A 21,020-nucleotide genomic window follows, 5' to 3' on the forward strand; every position below is an offset into this window, starting at 1 on the left:
CTCATGGCTGTATCTCAGGGAGATTCATCACCATGCAGGCATCCTAGGCCTGAGCTAGCTCAACTGGGTTCCTATGTCTGAAAATCAAGGGGGCCAAGTAGAACTGATTATTCCTATGACCTGAAGCAATGTGACTTGGGGTTCACCCTCGAGAGGCAGGAGCGGGGATATAATTATCGTTTAGTAAGTAGAAACCTAACAAGTGGTTTCTATCTTTTCTGGAGAAAAGGGTATTGTGCACAGAAGAGGGGTGGTTGGGCTGGAGGCTGCCTGAATTGCTCTGGGGATATTCGCTCCTGCGGGCGGTGGACGCCTGGCGTGGCTTCCCCGTGACCGTGGGAACCTATCTGTCAAAACTCTTCTCCTTTTTTTGACTCCCTTTGTGCTTGGGGATGCTTATTTACTAACCTTCCAATAAGGAATCTACTTTTTCCCCAGGGAGAAGGGGCCCTGGATGGAGGCAGTTTAAGAGTTCCTGTCTATAAAAGAACATCCTCCATGGAAAATTAATAGCTTGCCTCTCTGGTTTATAGTGAGTTTGACTGGCATTGGACAGCCTTCCTGAGTCCACCCAGCAAGGCCAGATCCTGGACGTTGTTTCATTCACTAAGGTAAGACCACCCTGTCAGGACTCTTGGGAGGCAGCCATCCATCTTTTTTTTTCTTTTTTTCCTGGCATTCCGACCAAATCACTGCTTCCTTCTTTATATATGACAATTATTAGCATTACCTCTTGTCAGTTAATATACTCCACAGCCCTCCAGCTTGCTCAAATCATGTTGTTGTTGTTTGATCTCCAAAGTATGAGAGCAAACATTCAATCAATTCTAAGAAGACATCAGTTGTACTGGTTATGGGCTGTCACTCCAATAATTGCACGTCCTGGAATCTCAACATTCTGAATTGCTACAGAAAGGACTTTAAGAAATCTGCTTTGCTCTTTTCGTCTCTATATACACTGAGTCATCTCAGAAAGGTGCCAATCTATCCTGATTTTAATGATTCCTAGAATCTATATCCATTTAATTACCTTTTCTGACAAAAATGTCTTTTTCACATGATCAGCTATAGTTTCAATACAACTGAAAATTTTTTCTTCCTTTTTGAGTGTCCTTAAAGATGAACTACAATTTACTGGTCCCTCTGTATAACATCAAGTAATACCCAGTCTGTCCTCATGCAACTAGGTTTCTTTAACAGGAATCACTCATATGCAGTTGGTTAGAGGGAGCTGAGGTCAGTATCATACAGCAGACTCATTTGTTGACATAGGATTTTTTTCCTAGTAAATTCAAGTTTTGTATCACCAAGAAAAGGTCGTTAAACACAAAACTAGCAGAGCTGAGCCCAGCAGTTGAGGGGGGAAGCTCAGGACTGAACACACCCCTCTCCCCACACTCTTCCTCCGAGTCCATTGTGGTCAGTGATCCTTCTTAGAAGGAAGCGCTTCTTCCTTGTTGAGGGGCCCTTCCCATCTTTGTATGTGTTGTTCACGCCTCCATAACTCAGCCCTCAGCCCTTCCTATATGCTCTTCTACCATGATAGCCTCATTTTGGAAAAAAAATGGCTGTTTTACATAGTGTTTCCTTATGCATTAGGAATTTAACATGTCTTTTAAATTTATATCATTATTTTTATTAGCATTGCAATTGGTTTTCTTAGAGTACTCGTTATAAAATTGCATGGGTTTTGAGAGGTCTTCTCAGTCTTAATTCTTCTACAATCCCTGCTAGTTTTTTTATCATGCAATTTTGCATTTATTCCATTATGGCAGAGGCACCAGTACTTAAGCCAGTTTTTAAATTCCTCATTCACAGCTTTCTTTTTTCCAGGATAAATTACTCTAAACGTTGTAGTCTCTCACAGGAACTACTATTCATTCCTTTACAGATGCATCTTGTTTCAAGCCACAGATCAATATCTGAAAGGTTTGTAGTGAATATGATTGTTGTCGGCCCAACATTTCTTCCTTTGGGGAAAGATACCTCTTTAATTCCCTAAAAATCGTTTTCAGCTTGTGTGGAGCAGATGGGCTAAGCCCCGAGGAGTGGGCACAGGATCTAGGACCAGTCAGTCAGAGTGTTTCATTCCCCTGAATGCAGGGACTGCTTCAGAGATGGGGGTATGACCTCAGCCAGGCCAGTCATCCCTCCCTCCAGGGACTTTTGCCAATACTGTTGGAAAAGACCCTGTTTACTGGCATTATGAATTCTATAGACCATGTAAGCCTAGAGCTTTCAGAGGCACCTTCCCACTAAATGGGGAGAGGCTATCAGAGAACCTAGTCGAGTAGCACTGAGAGATGGGAGGAGGGGGATGAGGTTGCATGTGAAGCCAACTGTATTCCTTGGATTTCCTGGTTACATGAGACAATAAATTTCCTTTCATACTTACAGCCAAACATCCTGGCCAATACAAGCTGAACACAGATTAATTAAATTTGTTTGATAAGAGTACTTAGGAAAATCGAACTAAATACTCTAACAGGCAAGCAGAGCTTATTATTTAAAATAAAATTGGTGGATTACTTAATAAAGCCAAAAAAATCTACCTCATAACATTTTCATCACGACTTTAGCTGCTTTTCTCTGAACCATCTCTCTTCCTGTAGAGAGGCAGAGCTCCCGAGGAAACACAGCGCACCTGGAAATGCTGGGCAGAGCGAAAGGGTGACGTCTTGACTTTTGCATTTTTTAACTTTTGAGAACGTAGTATTTTTTCACTTTATGGTGACATATTTTTATTTTGTGGTCCTTGATGATTTCTATGTGTGCCCTTAATCAGGCTTTCTCTAGTCCACTTTATTGGTGCTGGTTTTGGTACTTAAGCATAAGCAGTTCATTACACCCATTCTTACTAACCTCATCTAAGTTTATGCTTTGAATTCTCTCATGTTTTCTGAAGCATCGGTAAACCCACTGAGCTGGAATTGTATAGAGCCTGAAAATACAACCCCTCTATTCTATTTTCCAAACCACTGAAAATGATAGTTGAAATGTGGGACACTGAAGCCTACCAGGGATGCTGCAAGCCCGCAGTGCACCTTTCTGCAAATTGGAAAAAGGCGCCTCTTCCTAGGGCAGATACAACTGTGGGCCAGTGCACATGGGATGGAGAGCAAGGGTAGGCTGGGTGTCCGACCCCACTCACGCCTGCAACTGAGCCCCATTGGGCAAAAGGTGACCTATCGTTAATCATGTTACAAAGACTCTTTTCATCTTCTTGGGCTATGTGTGCACGAGCTAGGGTCTAGTGTGAGCCTTTTGTCGGGCACATCAGGTAAAGGGCAGAGATTCAGGAGAACTGGGTAACAGCTTAGTGAAATGTTAAACTAAGAAAAAATCTTCAGAGTCAGATATATCTGAATTTATGGGGATAGTATACTGTATTTAAAAGTTTTGGAGTTGGACAGAAATGGACTTTGACTCCAGCTTGGCCACTTAGTAGGCCACCTCCCTGAAACTCCGTTTTTAAAAAATCTGCAAAATAATGATAATACTATATTTCATAGAATCTAGACTATATCAATTGTAAGACCCTGTCTCATTACAGAGGTTTTTAAAATGAAAAAATGGCCAAGTGAATGGTCAAATGTTTTCCTGACTTCAGAGGTGTTAAGACTGTAAGAATTGTTTATTTTAGACTCTATGACATATGGTAATATCCATTTTATAGGTAATGACTCTTCTCTGTGAGGATTAAATTAGATAATGCGCTTGTCAAGTTCTTGACACGGCCCAGAGTCAGTGCTCAATGAAGCTGCTGTGGGTGTGATGGTTATTCAGAGTTGGTGACAAATGATAACAAAAGGATAGACTTGATAGAGGTCCTCACGGCCTAGCCAGACGATCTGGATATAGCCTTTCCTTTACGCCAGGGTGAGATACTAGAAGCCAATATGCACGAGGTAGGTCTAGAAGTAAACCTCAGTGGAAGATGAAAGTACAGAAAATGTACGACGGAAAATAGTCCTGTGTATTCTGCTGATGGAGACCCAGATCTGAGTAATGATTTTCCCAAATCCCAAATGTTCAGGAGATACATTTTTAAAAAGTGTACTGTTCAAATGGTGGGTTGGGGGTCCTTCTTTGAATGTGGAGTAGGAGAAAGAAAACTTCCAGAATGTTCTGTTCGCTTTTCTAGTGTTTCCTGCTCTCTGACAGCTACTCCTATTACATTACCTGTGATTTCTGAAGTCATCACTGATTGGCTCCCCGGTGAAAACCCTTCTGTGCAGCGACCTGTGATGGGCATTTTCCTTTAGGCCTGTAGGGGTCTGTGGAGGGCGAAGAGGTGCTAAGACGTGTCAGTCAGACTCTTTCACCTGCCTCCACAGCAGCTGGTTCCTGGACTGGTCGAGGGTGGGCCTCAAGCCAAACAACAGCCATTCATTGTCCTTTGTTGCCAAAGACAATGCTGCCAGTGGTAGCTCACTGATGAAAACCAACGCCAGGATTTTAATAAGTGAAAAATGGCCTGGTTTTTGCCACTGCTTTGGAAGCCATCTGTTTCCTTCCCTACAGTTTGGGCTTTAATGGCATCTTTAGAGATATGATGAATGGAGGTGGGTATACATGAATGTGTTCAAAACACAGCCCCATGTGATGGAAAGCAGCCTAAATGCTATTGTGTATGGGACAGGCAAATGCAATGAAAATGGCTCTCCTTTCTGAAACAAAGACACCGTTATTTTTGGGGGAGATCCTAAGTTGGTTATTTCTTCCATTTCTGATTTCAACTTGTTTCAACATCAGGACTGATGTAAATGGTGTACAGAGAAGGACAAAAAAGGAGTTTGTGGCAAGAGTTTAATCTACCTAGTTTGGGTTGGCTTGTTATAAGAAAAGGAAATAATATGGAACTTTTGGTTGACTGATTATGCCATGTAAAAATTAGATATTATGTGGTCACTCCTGAATTAATAGCCTTTGGGGTTTTTAAGAATGAAATTCAAGTGGCAGCTCTAGATCACGATGTCAGAGAAAAAGCAAATTGCCTGAGAAGAGACAGTGGCAACCTGAGCTCTAAGCGTGTGGGCTGGCTGACGTGTAGATCACAAACGCAGCTTCCGTTTCCTCTCGGCAGGCCAATTACATGTGCACCCCCCAGCATCTCACTCCTGCCCCGAGGTCCAGAGGCAGGATGTGGCTCAGTTTGGGAGGGGAGCTGAGTCATCATCCCACGCAAGTCATGGTACATCTGTGCCACGCTCCCACCTCCTGACTCTTAGACTAATTAAAGGACTTGGAGGGGAATGAAAATTCCACTTGATTTAATTTCTCCCTAGGAAAAATGCACTCAGTAATGTCATAAATCTCTTGAAACCAGTTCCCTTCAAAGTCGCCTTGGAAATTTTAAATATGTGTACAAGTTCCACCTTGTACTTCCTTAATCTTAACCTTGTGTCTGAGATGCAGTGGTGGAGGGGCTACTCCCTGTGGTCAAGCACCATGAGGGCTTGTTGAGTAATGGGGCTGAGTCTCAGCGATCCACTGACCTGGGCCCTCCTTGGATCAAGAGCACATTTGAAAGATGCTTGGCCAGGAGATGGGTCTTAGTCTACTATTTGCATAGAATGAAGTAAGAGTAACACTGGTTTTATTAGCACCACTGAACTAGCAGCCACTTTCTTGTTAGCAATAAATGTTTGAATTTTAACACTGGTATGAGCCCTACTTATTATTATCTAGAAAGCAGAAAGGTCTGCTTGTCCAGGGCTTCTTCTAGTATACCTGGACTCTTTGTGTGTAAATTACAGACACCCTCTCTGGAAGATCAATTACATCCCTCAGACCCCGGGCCCCTGCCTCTTGGGCAGCTTGTGGGGCAGCCTCCAATTTGCCTAATCCCAAGAATGTGGCAAACTGGACTCATCAATGTATGTTTTCGCACCAAAATTATGGTGAACTTAGAATTAGTTGTGACAACAACTCGTTGTATTCAGAGAGAAACACTAAGTGTATTAGTATAGGCCACTGGTGCCTTCCATAATTAGCATAGTCCATTAGTGTTGGAACAGTTTCATTTTGGTTTCGAGAGTTAGATATTTTTCAAGAGCAAAACTTTACTATCACTTTCTGGGCAGAAACGGTTTATAAAAGGTCCTTCCCTCTTGTCTCCCCAGGGATGCAAACAGACCGTTAGGAGCTTCCGGTCAGACAATTCTGACAAGCCGGCTCTGGATCCACTTAAGCCTGCTTCCCCTTCCCTCACTATTGGTTTGGGTCACTGACCCCTTTGAGAATCAGATAAACTATGGATATTATCTCTAGAAAAGTGCTCCTGACCTCCAATTTTTTTTTTCATGCAGTATTAGGAGTTTTGAGAATTCACGCCAAGAAAGGAGTTTTACGTAGGATTTTAAGAGAGACCAATTACACTGAAGTAGTTATCAAAATTTAAAAAAATTTTTGTGATATAGAAATATCTATGTGCTTTTATATAAATGCATTAAATAACAAGATCTACTGGTGAGTCTAATAACTCCTGTAATTTTGAAGTACTGATGAGTATAAAAGATATTTTATGATGTCTGCTAACTGTGCTGTGAAATGAAAATGTCTGTGATTTCCGCCGTGACGGGTGCTGCTACCTCTACTGTGGTCTGCTGCTGACGTTCATCATTGGAGGGAGTGCTAAACTGAAGTTAGAGGTTAGTGAAAACAAAGATGCATTTTTCCTCCATCCAAGATCCTGGACCTTAAGTCAAGAATCTCAGAGACTCTGGAGATTCTTGGCCTGGTACTGGGCATGGCTCAGGGCTTGGTGGCCTCAACTTTTTCCACTCAGGCCACAGAAGAGAACGTGGGGCTCCCTGTTTCCCTAACTGAAGTGACCTGAGGCTGTTGTGAGCTTCCATATTCTGTAGGAAAAGCCAAAAGGGACATTCATAGTGGCTTCCGTCCTGTCCTCACTTATGAGAGGAGAAAGGTGAGGACAAGGGGGACACAGGGAGTCAGCTGTGACCAGGTAACTCCTGCTTTCCCTAGCACAGAGACGAAGCCACAGGGAAGCTGCAGCTTCGTGAAGCTGCCCCAGCCTGGGAGATGGGTCACTTTGTGTCTTCTAGCCTGGTGTGAAAGAAGCATTTTCCTCTCACTTTGACAAAGATCTGAGGCATACTATTTTCGAGTTAGCCTGTTGCCTTAACCTCACGGGTCCAGGGATGCTCACTAAAGTGAGGGAGCCCTGCTGGGCAGCCTATGCCCTGGGAAGGCACAGTGACTCGTTCTTTCCTCTCATCCTCCAGGCGGCTTACTGAAATGGCGCTAAAAATTGGGCACCTGGGCCAAAAACAATAAGTATAAGCTCTGGGAGGTTCCATGGCACTTGAAAATGAGAAATGTCGCTATAATTGTACAGTTATGACCAGTTGGGCTACTGCTGGAAAACACCAGGAAAAGCAAAACTTTCTCATTCGGATGCTAGAGCTCAAGGCTGTATGAGGACGAAAAATTCAAGTTCTAGACAAAAGAAAGTACTTCTCCTGATGGATGGTAGGAGAGATGACAAACTTCCAAGGAGAGGTGCTCTGAAAGCGGCTTCCTTGGCAGGGACCTCCTGAAACTCATCCTCACAGCTATTTGGAAGCACATCATGACCTGATTTTCACCAGGAAAATGGCCTGTGAAAGAGGCTCACAGAATATCATCTGCTTACCAATTTTAATTCTTGCTTCATTTATACTTTCTCCCAGGGCCTTTGCTTCGGAAAATCTGGAGGAAAAAAAAAAAAAGAAATGAGAGCTTAACCTTTTCTGTTCATCCTAAATTATGTTTTAAAAATAAGAGCTTTCCGAGAGGTCTCTAAAACATTATAAAGCTTTATCGAAAGACATAAAAAAAATTTAAATGAATGAAATATATTAGGCTTAAAAGTAGAGATAAAATTTGTATTAATTACTGGTATCATGAATTTTTACTACTCTCTCCAGCATAGAACTTCATTCTCATAGTCTCTGATTTATGTAGATTTATCAAATCTACTTTTGATTTCTAGTATTTTATGAGACAAGGGAACCAGAGTAAAGCACGGCTGTAAGCCTTCTGTACTGTGCTCTATTAATCACAGTGCCAAGATCTTAGAGTCAAAGAATACTTAAAGAACATTTTTTTTTTCTGACCAGCAAACTATGGCTGGTCGTGATGCGGATCCATCCCAACACCAGTTTCTGTAAATCAAGTAGTATGGGACACAACCATACCGATTCGTTTGTTTATTGTCTAAGGCTGCTCTCTCACTGCAAAGGCAGGGTCGAGTGGCTGGGATAGAGACTATAGGGCCTGCAGAGTTGAAAATATTTACTATCTGGCTTTTTCCAGAAAGAATTTGCTTACTCCTGTTATATATGATGCTAAATCACATTTTGGACATATAAAAACAAGAAGAAAAAATCCCTAATTATCCCCTACCCAGAAATAAGCTCATTTTGAGATCCATCCAGTCTTCTTTCTGGCCAGTTTTTACAGAGTTAAGATCATACCAATATATGATTTTTGTGCTTTGGGTGTTTTGTTTTTACTCAGCATTGAGTCCTTCCCTATGTTATCAGAAACTTCTCCACTCTCTTAGATTGCTGCCCACTAGTCTACCAGATGCTGTGCTGAGTTTACTGAATGACTCCTATTTTCTAACAGGTATTCCTGAGATGCCCCCTGAGACCCCAACCCGTGACGGAGAAGTGTAGGAAATGGCCTCTGTAAAAACCATACCATCCAGGCCCCTACACACAGCGGGCCCTTATGAAATGTCAATGCCCCATCCCCAAATCTTTCCGGATCCCAGTAAATCTCAGATGTCACATTGCTTCATCCATAAATGCTTTAGTCGAGCAGGAGTTTGTTAGAGGAAGTGGGGAGAAGAGGGCATTCCAGGCAGGGGAACAACACAAGCAAAGGTCAGAGTGCCCCGCAGCCTCCAGGCTCAGTGGAAAAGAGGCGTGAATGATGTCACTGCTATTTTCTGAATGTGTCTGCTGGGCCTGAGATTGCAGACAGACGTTTCCAGGGAAGGGGACTAAATTTTCTCTTAGTGTTCGGTTTCTTGGGACTCCACCTCTGCCTCCTTATTAAGGGTGTTCAGGATCATCACAGATGACATCCGTCCCTTCCTCAGCTAGTGCCTGTCACCTTCTGGAGAGAAGTGCAATCCCATTTCATGCCATGAAGACTGAATTCGGCTCAGCAAATAATCATATCATGTGTAGATCACTGTGCTGGGCTCTGTGGGCTCATTCTGGTCTCTGTCCCCTGGGCAGAGACTCTGAGGTCTGGTCCGGGCCACTTAGATGAGGACTATCTTCATACTTGAAGTTCTGCCAAGTGCGGGGCTCTAACTGTTTGGTGGTCGCTGCATCCATCCCCAATACCTAGGATTTCATGGGGTTTGATAGTCCTCAATTGCTCAATGAGTGGCCCCCCTTACTGCCTGTTCCAGAGAGTTCTGGAAGCTTTAGATTCTTGGGAATGAGGAAAACACAAGAGCAGGGCTGCAAAGCTGCTGACATTCATGTCAATGCTGGAGGAAACCAGAGTAGAGCTGGAGGAGGGAAGATCCTGCAGGCAGAATGGGCCATCTCCGCAGCAGCCCGGCTCAGAGAAGCTCCGACAGGCCTGGAAGGGAGCCCCCCAGCCTGGCCGGTGCCCACGTGTGCCTTAGGGGGCACGGCGAGGAGCTGCTTAGTGCTGCGGTCGACCGTCTCCGAAGAGCCACCCCACACCCGGGCTGGCGGACACCACCGGGAGCCAGGAGCTGTTCCATGCTCTCCTCCGCAGCCCAGCGCGAGCTCAAATGGGCTTTCCCACTGAAGAGGTGCGGGCCGAGGGCCGCCCTGTCTCCGCCAGACCATTTTCCCTTCAGGCTGCAGTTGTCACTGCTCGGACCACCCCACCCACGTGTTTTCCTGATCTCTGGTTGTCAAGACAAACCCTTGCCTAAGGAAGCACAGCCCTGAGGGGGAAGGAGGGGAGTAAGGGATGGCGGGAGAGATGAGAAAGAAGGTGCCCCCCCCCCGCACTTCTGCCCTGTTCCTCCCGGGCACCCTGCACCTCCACACCTCCCAGCCCAAGTCTCCCCCAGCCCCGCCCCCTCCCCTTCCTCCCGCCCCAGCCCGCGTTCTGATCTTCCCAAGCGGGAGCCTCCTGACTCCTGAGCTTCTAAAAGGGGCACATTCCCATTAGGGATGTGGTCCAGGTGGTTGAACCTGTGCTGACTTTCCCCAGGGGTGCCGCCCTCCTGGACGATATCTGAGGCTGCTGGGAGGAAGCTGGTGCCAGGGAGCCGCTGAGACTCAACCAGTACCACCCGTGAGCCCCTGAGGGTCTCCTACTCCCGGTGCCAAAACATTCCTGTCGGGGAATCTCTGCGTGGCTCCATGTGAGGAGCATATGGTGCTGGGGGCAGTTCCAGAGTGGGGCCCGGCAGACTGCTCTGCCCACCTGCCCGTGCAGAGAAAGCTCTATCTTGGGGCGAGGCCTGGGTTTGGAAGGAAGAAGGAACGCAGCGCTCTGGCTGTTCCTTCACAAGCCTGGCTCCCTGTGACATCCAGCCCTCACCCACCCAACAGCACCCACTGTGTGCCAGGCTCTGTCCACAGAGTAGAAACAATTCTCTCCCGTTGGCTTCCACGTTACATCACCCACCACCGTTTTCTGCCCTCTCTCCCTGGCTGCTGCTTCTCAGTCTCCTGTTCAGGCTTTTCTTCTGCAGCCTGCTCCTTAGATGTTGGTGATGGTCAGGGTTTAGTCTTAGACCCTCTCCTTAAGCTACCTCTTCTCTCTGGGCATTCCATTCGTTCCACTCTAGGCAGTGCCTTCATTGGTCACCTCTAGGGACACCTCCCAGATCTCCATCTTGGCCCTGCTTTATTCCCTGACCCACTATCCAGTTGCCCATTTGATGCCCTGCAGATAATTAAAACCCATGGGATCTAGAGCAGAACTGATGCCCTTCCCTGAAGACCTCCGTGCCTTCCTCCCATCCTCTCTCCTCTTGCTGCACAGCACCCACTCATCCAGGTGCTCATGCCAGTAACCTGCACGCCATCCTCTGCCCTGCTCCCCATTGGGTCCTTCACTCAGCCCTGGAGTCTCGCCCATTCTGCGTCCTCAGTACCTGTCCTGACGTCCCACTGATCTTCACCCTACTCCATCTGCCTTGGGAAGGAGCTGTCGCTCTCCCCCAGGCCACTTCAACGACTGCTTGCTCAGCTCCCTGCATTCATGCTGCCTGCCTTTGGGCTATTTCCTACCTTTCAGTCTTTCCTGTCTTCTGGTCTGGGGTGATTAACTTAATATGTTGATTATTCATAGAGTGAACAAACATCCAATCTTCTTCCCCATCAGAGAGAAAGACCGTATGTCTGTATAGTCTGTATCTATGCCCTTTCTTTCCTCTGTTGACTTGTCCCTGACATGGTACTTTGGCTGCCTCTGTTATATTGTGATGAAGATCCACCTTTCATTTCCTTTACACTTTTTAAAAATACCGAAACAGAAACTTTCATCCCACTTCCCCATCAAGATGGCTGCCCTCTTGTCTCCCATTAAGCGGTTCCTTCCCTGACTCTCAGGAAGCCGCTGCTGCATTCACCTACTTCTAGGAAGCGGTTCTCATGCAGTTTTCTTGGCTGCTAAGGTTTCTCAAAGTCAAGTTCAAATTGTCATTCTCAAGCCAAAAAGCAGTGTTCTTGAGTACCATTTTTGTGGCCAGCACTGTTTTAAAAAACTGTGGGAGGCTTAGAAGATTCTAATCTAATCTCTGCTCTCAGAGTTCATAATTCTTGTTCAGGAGACAAGGTGTAAATACAAAAAACAAATGGCAAAATAATAAAGGTTAAAACTGGAGTCTAATAGGAACCAGGGAACTCCTATTTGTCATGGACGTTATTTCCAGATGGTGCCGCGAGATTTCTCGCCACTCTTGGTCCAGTTTTCCCGTTGGCGTTAGATTGCTGATCTACTCTCCATCCGAATGATCCAACTGAGTGAAGGATCCAACTGAGTGAAGGGGTGCTTTTCTTGGTTTACTTCACATTATCAATGCCTTCGTTTCCAATTGTGGCTAATCTCCCCATTTATTTATTCTTTTGTTACTTAATGGGACTCAGTGACAGGGGATTCAGTTTGCATGAAAGATCTACCACAAAAGAAAGTTAGCTGTGTGGTGCCCAGGCACTGGAATTTGCCAAGCATGGAGTTTCCAGCCTCTCTTCATATTATTATATACTATGAGGATGAGTCATGCCTGAAAAATGTAATGATTTTCAACTGCACTTCTACTTGAATTGCCTTCTATTGAGAAATCCAGCTTAAGAATTGCCTCACGTGCTCTAGTTCACCGAAGGGTAAATATCCCATGAATGTGCCAACATCTTGTTTCTGTTGTCACAGGCAGGCAAGCACAACTTTCCCCAGACTGGGGGCAGAGCTGAGATGCGCTAGAAGTTCCCTGTGGGGTAGCAAAGGGTGCCGGCAAGAAGGGGAAGAAATCGCTCCTACTGAGTAACACTGATGTCTGAGCCATTGATGGTCCCCTCCTGCATCTCGGCATCAGCCTTGCACTCGGAGGGAGCTGAGGGAATTCAAAGGGATCTGGGCCACCAATAGTCCCTACATTTGAGCTTAGAAGCTACTTGCCATTGGCTAACAAGGTTCGTGTGTGGGGTCCTAAGCCCCTCTTTCGTGGACTTTTCCAACAGGACGGCTCAACACCTGAGCCATCGGATGGCAGAGTTCTTTGACGTGAGAAGCGGGGAATAAAGTGGGAGCCCAGGCCTGTGGGTCTTGGTGGCTTAGGATTACCAGAAAGGTAAGGCTTTCTAAGAGAAAGTCTGCTAGAAGTAGGGTTAGGGAACAGCCATTTAACGCCGCCCTGAGGAACACCCCTCTGGCACATGTCTGTATTTCCAGGACCGGTCAGTCCTCCCACAGATGGTCCATGTGGTGCTCCTGGTCAGTAGAGGGAATGGGAGCAAATCTGTGGAAGGGATCAGGGTTACTGCAGACCGTTTTCTAAAGGGAGGCGTGGAAGTCATGCTTTATTTTGATGTCTGCTATGGGAGCACTGGTTGTAGTTATTTGTTTTCATATAAAAACATTTCTCTTTGTCCTCTGCCATCGCAGTTATGAGCATGTAATATCTGATAATTGAATACTCTCCGTGAATGCAAAAAAGTTTCCAATCCTGAGAAAAGAGTAGGCCATGGCTTACTCTCCCCAGTACCAAATATTCCTTTAATAATTGGTAACATTGAACAGATGTAGACATTTTAAAAATGTGGGCTGGCCTCCTGACTTTTCATTTGATTTTAAAAGACTGATTTACTCCTGGGAAAACCTCATCTCAGAGGAGAGCTTTGTGTGAATTTCATTAATTCCTTTGCTTCATGGCCACAAGGAAGATGGGACCACCATTATTACCAGCCCATCCTGTGCGATGTAGATGTATTTGAACCCAAAAGCACATCTGTCCCGTGGGCTGTCAGAACTCTACTATTCTACTAGAGCTAAGTGAGCTCTGTGTTGGAAGCCCACAACATCCTCATCTCTGCCATCCCCTCGACCCACCCCCCGCTGGGAAAAGACCTAAACTCAAGGGTACAAGCCCGATCCTGGAGTCATGCCAATCTAGAACAAGGAAGACAAAGTATTATGTTCTTCCTAAGCCAGTGGTTCTTCAACCTGAATGTGCAGAGGAGTCGCCTGGTAACTGGTTTAACCTGTGGAGTTTTGAGGCTTTCCTGCAGAGGTTCTGGGTCTCAAGGTCTCTGGACAAGGTCTCTGTCTGGCCAGTGTTTTTCAAACCTGGTGGCATGTTGGAATCCTGAAACAAACGGATGCTCAGGCTCTACCTAATTCAGTGAGACTATCTGGGGAGTCAGGCCTAGGCTCTGGTAGCTTTTACAAGCTCCATGGGTCATTTTACTGTGAAGCAAGGGTTACGAGGTGCCCGTATAAGCTATGAAGCCTGAGGTGCGGACACAGCTGAGAGCTCCTCGGAAGTCACTGGACGAGGCAGTTGTCATCCAGCTTCATATGCTTGTCTCCAGACGAACAAGGTGTCCTGCTTCAACACATCCAACTGACTCTGCTGAAAATACATGGCCTGCACCAGGGAGGAAGCATTGGAAAGTCTGTGAAACCCCTGGATTCACAGGCTAAAGTTTGTGTGGATGTGCATATTCCATTCCTCTGGGGACAGAGTCTTCAGTTTTCCCTAGATTCACTTTATCTTCTCCCCACCCCTTGGTTTATTCATCTATCACTTATATCCCATGTTGGGCTCCCATTCTGCTCCCCTCAGAGGCAGCCATTCTTACGGTCAAAGTAGGTGAAAGTATACTTTTTGTTCAGCTGTTTTTGTTTGCTTTGTGTGCATCTGTTTATAATTTACATAAATTGTGTGTTCTTACTTAGCGCTGTCCTTGTTGGTATGTGTGCATTAATCCATCTCCCACCTGCCACATCTGACTCCCCAACATGCAGCCTGCACAGAGAGCTCCCCAGCATTCTATCTCTCGACTTCCCCAGGGATGATGCCCACAATGCCCACAAGGTCTCCAGTGCTCCTTGGCCACAAACAGAGCTGCTGTGAACATCCTCATGTATGTCCCCTCCTGAATCCATGAGAACCTCTCGGGAGATACAGTCGGCCCTCTGGCTCTGTGGGCGGAACCTGTGGATTTGGAGGCCCGACTGTACTACCCATTTTTTATAAGGGACTTGAGCCTGAGCCGTTGGTAACTATGGGAGTCCTGAAACCAATCCCTATAGATACTGAGGCATGATGGCTCAAAACCCAGGAGGGGAACTGCTGGGTCACAGCGGGTGCAGACACCTCTTTGGTTAGGAGGGCTGCTCTGGCCTTCACTGAATTCCTAAAGTGATCTGGGATCCATGTCCCCCAAGTGCAAACGTCACTGGTCAACAGGCTGGGCTGGGCGCTCAATGCTGCTTGCCTTTCCTTTTTTTTTTTTTTTGCGGTACACGGGCCTCTCACTGTTGTGGCTTCTCCCGTTGCGGAGCACAGGCTCCGGACGCGCAGGCTCAGCGGCCATGGCTCACGGGACCAGCCGTTCCGCGGCACATGGGATCCTCCCGGACCGGGGCAAGAACCCGTGTCCCCTGCATTGGCAGGCAGACTCCCAACCACTGCGCCACCAGGGAAGCCCTGCCTTTCCTTTTTCTTTTCCCCCACTTCTCCTTCCACTTCTAAATGTATCAGCATCAGCCCATCTTGCTGTGTTTTTCTATTCAGGCTTCCTTCCAGGCTCCCCTCCCTCTGACATTTCCTACTGCCCGGCTCCCTGGAGCCTTGCTGGGTCAGTGTTTCCCTTGTTTTTCTCTCTCTCGCTCTCCGCCCGCACCCCCCCCCCCCCCCCCCCCCCCCCCCCCCCCCCCCCCCCGCCCCGAGTGGCTTGCTTCTGCCTGAGGCCTACAATCTTGCCTAACTCTCTCCCCTTCTGAAACCAACTTCCCTTCTCCTCAGGCCACTCCCCTTTTTCTTTTACAAATGTCTCCCACCTCTCACGGGCTTTCTGAACACATTGCTCACCCTCTCTTCTTTGCTCAATTCCTTCTCACTTGCCCCTTCCCTCCCAGCGCCCAACCCGTGCTCTTCCAGCTGCCAGCCCCCCATGCACTTGCCTGCTGCCTCCTGCTTGTTTCTTTGGAGCATCTGACACCCCCGACAACACGCTTCTGGGAGCCGTCTCCCCTCTCGGCTCTCAGGCAGGTCTTTCCTGCTGGCTCTTCCCCTCTTCTCAGTCTCCCTCATGGCCTCCTCCCTACCCCCCACCCCTTTCCTTGAAAGCTTTCCCTGTGGTTCTACCCTCCAGGCCCTTGTACTTCCACATGTTTTCCTGAGAGAGCTCATCCCCTTCTCATGCTTCCTTGAAACATTTATAAACATATGACTCTCAAACCTGGATCTCATTTTAATTCAACAAATAGTTTTTAAAAATGTACTGTGTGCTGAGATGCAGTCATATGTGACATATGAGAGTTCGCAGTCTAGAACTCTAGTTTTGAACTCTAGAGCCACACGTCCAGTTTGAGGACATGCGTCGAATTCATGGATTAGTTGAAACAAATGAGGTACCTCTAACTTTTTTCTAAAGGGTCCAGAACACGGGCTTGCTGGACAACCTGTCAGCAGATGGTGTAGCCTGCTCTGCTTCCGGCCTGGGGAACACACCAGAGGTGTCTGGGTCACAGGATGTGCATGTGAATACTTCCTTTGACCAAGAAGTACAGGACGGCTTTCCTGAGCAGCCAGAGGGCCTAGAGTTCTAAGATGTATCATTTGGTCTGTAGACACTTTTTTCCTTTGCCTTTGGGGCAGTGAAATAGCAATAGAGTCCCAGGCTGATGAGAATTCATGTGAGATGTGAGAACTGTATACAAAGTGCTGTCAGTCACAGCCCTGCTCTAACGTCGCTTACCCAGCAGTAATGGGATGGTGAGGCTTAACGTATGGGAGAGAAGTGTACCAGCCTGGATGTCATTCAACGTGAAACTGCATACACCTTGTGCCTTTTTTTCAGAAATCAATTTTCTCTAGGCTGGCCCAGCTAAGCTTTGGAGGACCAGCTGCTCACCGTGCCAGCCTTACCTCTGCTTCAGAATCTGTTTGCTGTCTTCGATGGTGACGCTGTCAGCATGGTCCCTCTTGAAAATTTCAAAAGCCTCCTGGCGTCCAAATGACATTTCCTCTTTCATCCCTGTTTGGAGACACGGGGAAATGGCCTCAGTCAGAGCATCAGGATCCCATTAATTTCACTGTCGCTTTAGTCAGACTGTAAGGCCAAAGAGGCCCACAGCAGAGAGGCTCCTGACCAGACAGGTGACCCCAGGCTCTTCCAGCTGGCCGACACCAGCCGCCGAGGAGGCCCTTTCAGTGACACCTGCCGCGCCCTGTGGGCCTGAGCCTGGGCATCCACGTGACTCGTGGGGGGTGGAGTTTGGAATGTCTGGTCAGAGGAAATGAAAACCAGAGCGCCAAGCCCTGGATGTCCGGGGACATCTGCAAAACCACTTTCTGCCATCACTCAGGGCCACATTTCTGCCCATTTTCCTGTTATGCCCCATTTTCGTTTTCTGTGAAATTTTACCCTGAATTTCCAGGCATTTAATTAAAAGAAGTATAATCCCAACTCAAAGATTAAGAATCTAGAAAATTCTGCCCTTAGTCTCCATAGAGTGACTCATCCTTGCTACCTGTGTCTAGTGAGAGGCCCCAGTTCTAACTTGAGAGTTAAGTTCTCAATCACAAGATCCGCAAGCGGACTGCGGTGCAGGTTCCTGGCTCAGGTCTAACTTCAACCTCCTGAGTCCCTTTAAGTACTTGATTTTTTTTTTTTTTTTTGTTACGCGGGCCTCTCACTGTTGTGGCCTCTCCCGTGCGGAGCACAGGCTCCGGACGCGCAGACTCAGCGGCCATGGCCCACGGGCCCAGCCGCTCCATGGCATGTGAGATCTTCCCGGACCGGGGCACGAACCCGTGTCCCCTGCATCGGCAGGCGGACTCCCAACCACTGCGCCACCAGGGAAGCCCTCCTGAGTCCCTTTAGCCATTACAGGCCAAGCCTGGGCTTATCTCCTCTGTGCGCCCCCTGTCCCCCCGTCCCAGAGGCTGGGCGCTGCTCAGGGGCCAAACTCTGAAACCAGAGTCAGAACGGCCAGGGCCCTGGGAGTGAGCAGATGGCATTCCTGCCCCGAAGCCCTCTTCCTCACAGCCTCCCAGGGTGAGGCTCCAGGCAGGTGTGGGTCTGGGACTCCCATGGTGACAGCTGCATTCACAGCTGGATTTTGGATAAATCTATGGAGTCATTTTTTTATGCCTCTGCCCTTGGTTCCCTTTCCTGTATTTTCATCCACTTAACTCTATCTTTGAAGCCCTGGCTGAGTGCTACCACCTCCATGGAGCTTTCTGTGAGGCCCAGACTAAACAAATCCTTCCTCCACTGTGTTTCTGTGACATGCACAGCCCAGTAGACACTGCCACTTCACGTGCCAGCCCTTTCTTATGAAATGCATGTCTCTTAGGAGGTAGAGATAATATTTTTTGTGAGTCCGCAGTGTCTCGCTCAATGCCTGGCATTTAGAAGGTGCTCAACGTATGTCTGTTAAATGAATCGGGTCAGGAATGAACCAGGAGTGATGAGGAGCCTTGCTCTCGTTGCTATAGGAACACAGTCCAGGACTAGAGGGACTCGCTCTGAGACCTAGGGTTCCAGAGGTGCGTTCATGTGGGCCACATACCACATCTTTTGCCTGGAAAAGCCCCGGTGTAAGGAAGTGGACCAGCCCATCTGACACCAATTTAATGATTACTGTTGATAAAAATAGCACCATGAAGAATGTCTGAATGGTGAGGCACACAAAGACACCCCACCCTTTTCCAATCAGAAGCAAATGGGCACATCTCAGTTCTGTCTCCACATCTGCCCCGCACACTCCCGAGTCGGGTGGGCCTGGGAAGGGGTCTGGGCGATGTTCAGAAAGATGAGCCCTGATACGCGAGAGACATTAGCCAGAGAGTGCTTTGGCCCAGCAGAGCCCACCAGGAGCCAAAGGCCTCATTCCACACCTTCTCCCCACCCTAGTCCATGCCCAGCTCTGACAATGTATGCCTTTTATTGCGTCATTTTTATGATTTATCATTTTTATGATTTGTTTTAACCACAGAGGGTAGAGGAATGAGTCTCTCTGGACTAGGGCTGGGGGAGAGGGAAGCTCCACCAAGACTACACTGGAATCCGCCTGCCTGTGGGACCCCCAGATTGCTTCCCACACGGGAGGTAATGAGAGGGCTTCCACCAACCAGAGGCGGCAAGGGTGGAGGTGGGGTGGAGGGTTGTTCAGAAAGCTGCAGCAAAGAAGAAGCATCCATGGCCTTTACTCTCCCAGGCTCTGCTTCCTTTTAGAGCTGACAGCCCAGGGTGACAGCTGGGTGGAGAGGCCAGGGCAAGGTTTCCCCGCACCCATGGTGCCGATACGGCAGTAGGTCCCGGAAGAACTTACAATCAGCTGAAAACCCCACGGGGCCTTCCCTAAGGTGTGGAGGGGTCCAGGCAGTGGGAGCAGAAGGGACAGGGGGCGCACAGAGGAGATAAGCCCAGGAGGGTAGTTTGGGAGCATTTTGCAGAGAATTTTGAAGGTCGTGCTAAGAAATTTGGGGCCAACGCCGTGACATATTATACACAAATCCCCAACTTTCAAAGACTTAAAATTTAGTAAAGTACACATTATGGGATAGTTACACTGGAAGTATTTGATATTTTTGGTGATTTAAAAGGCACTTGGGGTCCTGCAGTGCCATGGGCTTATGCTCAGGAACACGGGATTGGCTTTCCTCCTGCTACAGTGGAGGAAGATTCTGGCATTGGTGTTCTTTGACGGTGATGACCTCAGGTGAATGGACATGAGTGTGACGGCTGTAATCCCAGCAGCTCGTATCCTAAGTGTCTGCTCAGGGAGGTCAAGGTGAGGTGGTGAGGATGCCCATAGACTGAAGGCCAAGAGGCAAAGCCAGGCCTGGAAGCCTACTGGGGCTTCACAGCTGCCACGTGGAGGGTGAGGCTGGGTCCACAGGGAGGGGCACGTGGAAGGAACCCCACAGGCAGCTGCGGTGTGTGACCCCGGCTCCACCTACGTCCCACTCTTGTCCATTCCCGTTCTGCTGGCTCAGAGCCCATATCCAGCCCCTTTTGGACTGTGCTAATAGACCAGTTCTCACTCCAGTTTGGGGCCAGCCACTAAGCTAATCAGCAGCTTTTTATTGACTGAAGAGATGCCTCCACCTCCCTTTCCCTCTCAGGGTTTGCAAAACAGCTCTTTCTCGTCTGGCGAGCTCTTGCCCCTAAGCACACATCGTGCACTAAAAACACCAGGAGCCGTGGAGCGCGCAGTGACTGAGGGCTCACTTCGCTATGAGATTATCATCGATTTATTTATTCTCTCGATAAGTATTTATTCATTTTGTTTATTCACGTGCTAGGCATGTGACAGAGATATAAACTTGAAGGAGAAGATTACAGCATGATCCTTGCCCTTAAAGAGTTCAAAATCTAGTAAGGGAGAAAGAAAAGTGAACAAATAATTACAAAGGAGCTGCTGCTTGCTGTAAGGGAGGCGTGTTGTCCAGCCTGAGCGGCGGGGAGGGAGGGAGGGCCGGCTCTGTCAGGGAGTGTGTGAAGGGTCCTGGAGATGAAGCGGCACTTGCGAGGTGGAGAAGTGGAAGAGATCCCAGGAGGAGCGGTTGGAGGAGTGTGGATGAACAGGGCAACTGGATTAATATGCGCGGCTCTGCCACCTGATAGGAATGACCTTTGGGTGACTCAGAAATGAATTTTTTGCATACCTGACGCTAAGCATGGTGCCAAGTGCTTTCTTACATATTATTCCAGTTAAACTTGTTCGTGATCCCTGGTCATAATTTCATTTTACAGAGGAGGAAACTGGGGCTCACTTAAAGGAATGGTTATAAAGGGGTAAAAAATTGCCCAGCTTTCCGAGGAAGGTAGACCCGCTTTTAGACCAGTTTTTCCAGGGAAAAGTATGCCTGATAGAGGAAGCAGGTGGTGGGCCTCCAAATGATCTGGTAGAAATAGATTTACCCACGAGATTGTACTCTTATTAGTGCCTATCTTGTCTAAAACTTTTAAGTCTTTTTTTACAGTATCACAGAAAAAACAGAACCATGAGTTTTGTTCACTGTTTGCAAAGTTCACTTCATATGTTTTTTTTTTTTTTGCGGTACGCGGGCCTCTCACTGCTGTGGCCTCTCCCGTTGCGGAGCACAGGCTCCCGACGCGCAGGCCCAGCGGCCATGGCTCATGGGCCCAGCCGCTCCGAGGCATGTGGGATCCTCCCGGACCGGGGCACGAACCCGCGTCCCCTGCATCGGCAGGCGGACTCTCAACCACTGCGCCACCAGGGAAGCCCCTACTTCATATGTTAATATGTTCTGTTAGTGTGTCTAGAATTTGTAAGCACCATGAGGGCAGGGGTTTTTGTCA

General features: G+C 47.7%; 1 protein-coding gene across 1 annotated transcript in view; it reads right to left on the reverse strand.

Moving 5' to 3' along the window:
- KIF6 (kinesin family member 6) overlaps positions 1-21,020 on the reverse strand; it is a 379,056-nt gene that overhangs the window by 59,052 nt on the left and 298,984 nt on the right. Inside the window, exons 14-15 of the mRNA XM_065885960.1 lie at positions 16,613-16,721; positions 7,661-7,716 (exon numbers count right to left, since the gene is read on the reverse strand). Of these exons, the coding sequence (XP_065742032.1) occupies positions 7,661-7,716; positions 16,613-16,721 (165 nt within the window). The remainder of the gene's footprint in view (positions 1-7,660; positions 7,717-16,612; positions 16,722-21,020) is intronic.

The sequence above is a fragment of the Phocoena phocoena genome, chromosome 10, assembly GCF_963924675.1.
Source record: "Phocoena phocoena chromosome 10, mPhoPho1.1, whole genome shotgun sequence".
In the NCBI taxonomy this organism is placed as follows: Eukaryota; Metazoa; Chordata; class Mammalia; order Artiodactyla; family Phocoenidae; genus Phocoena; species Phocoena phocoena.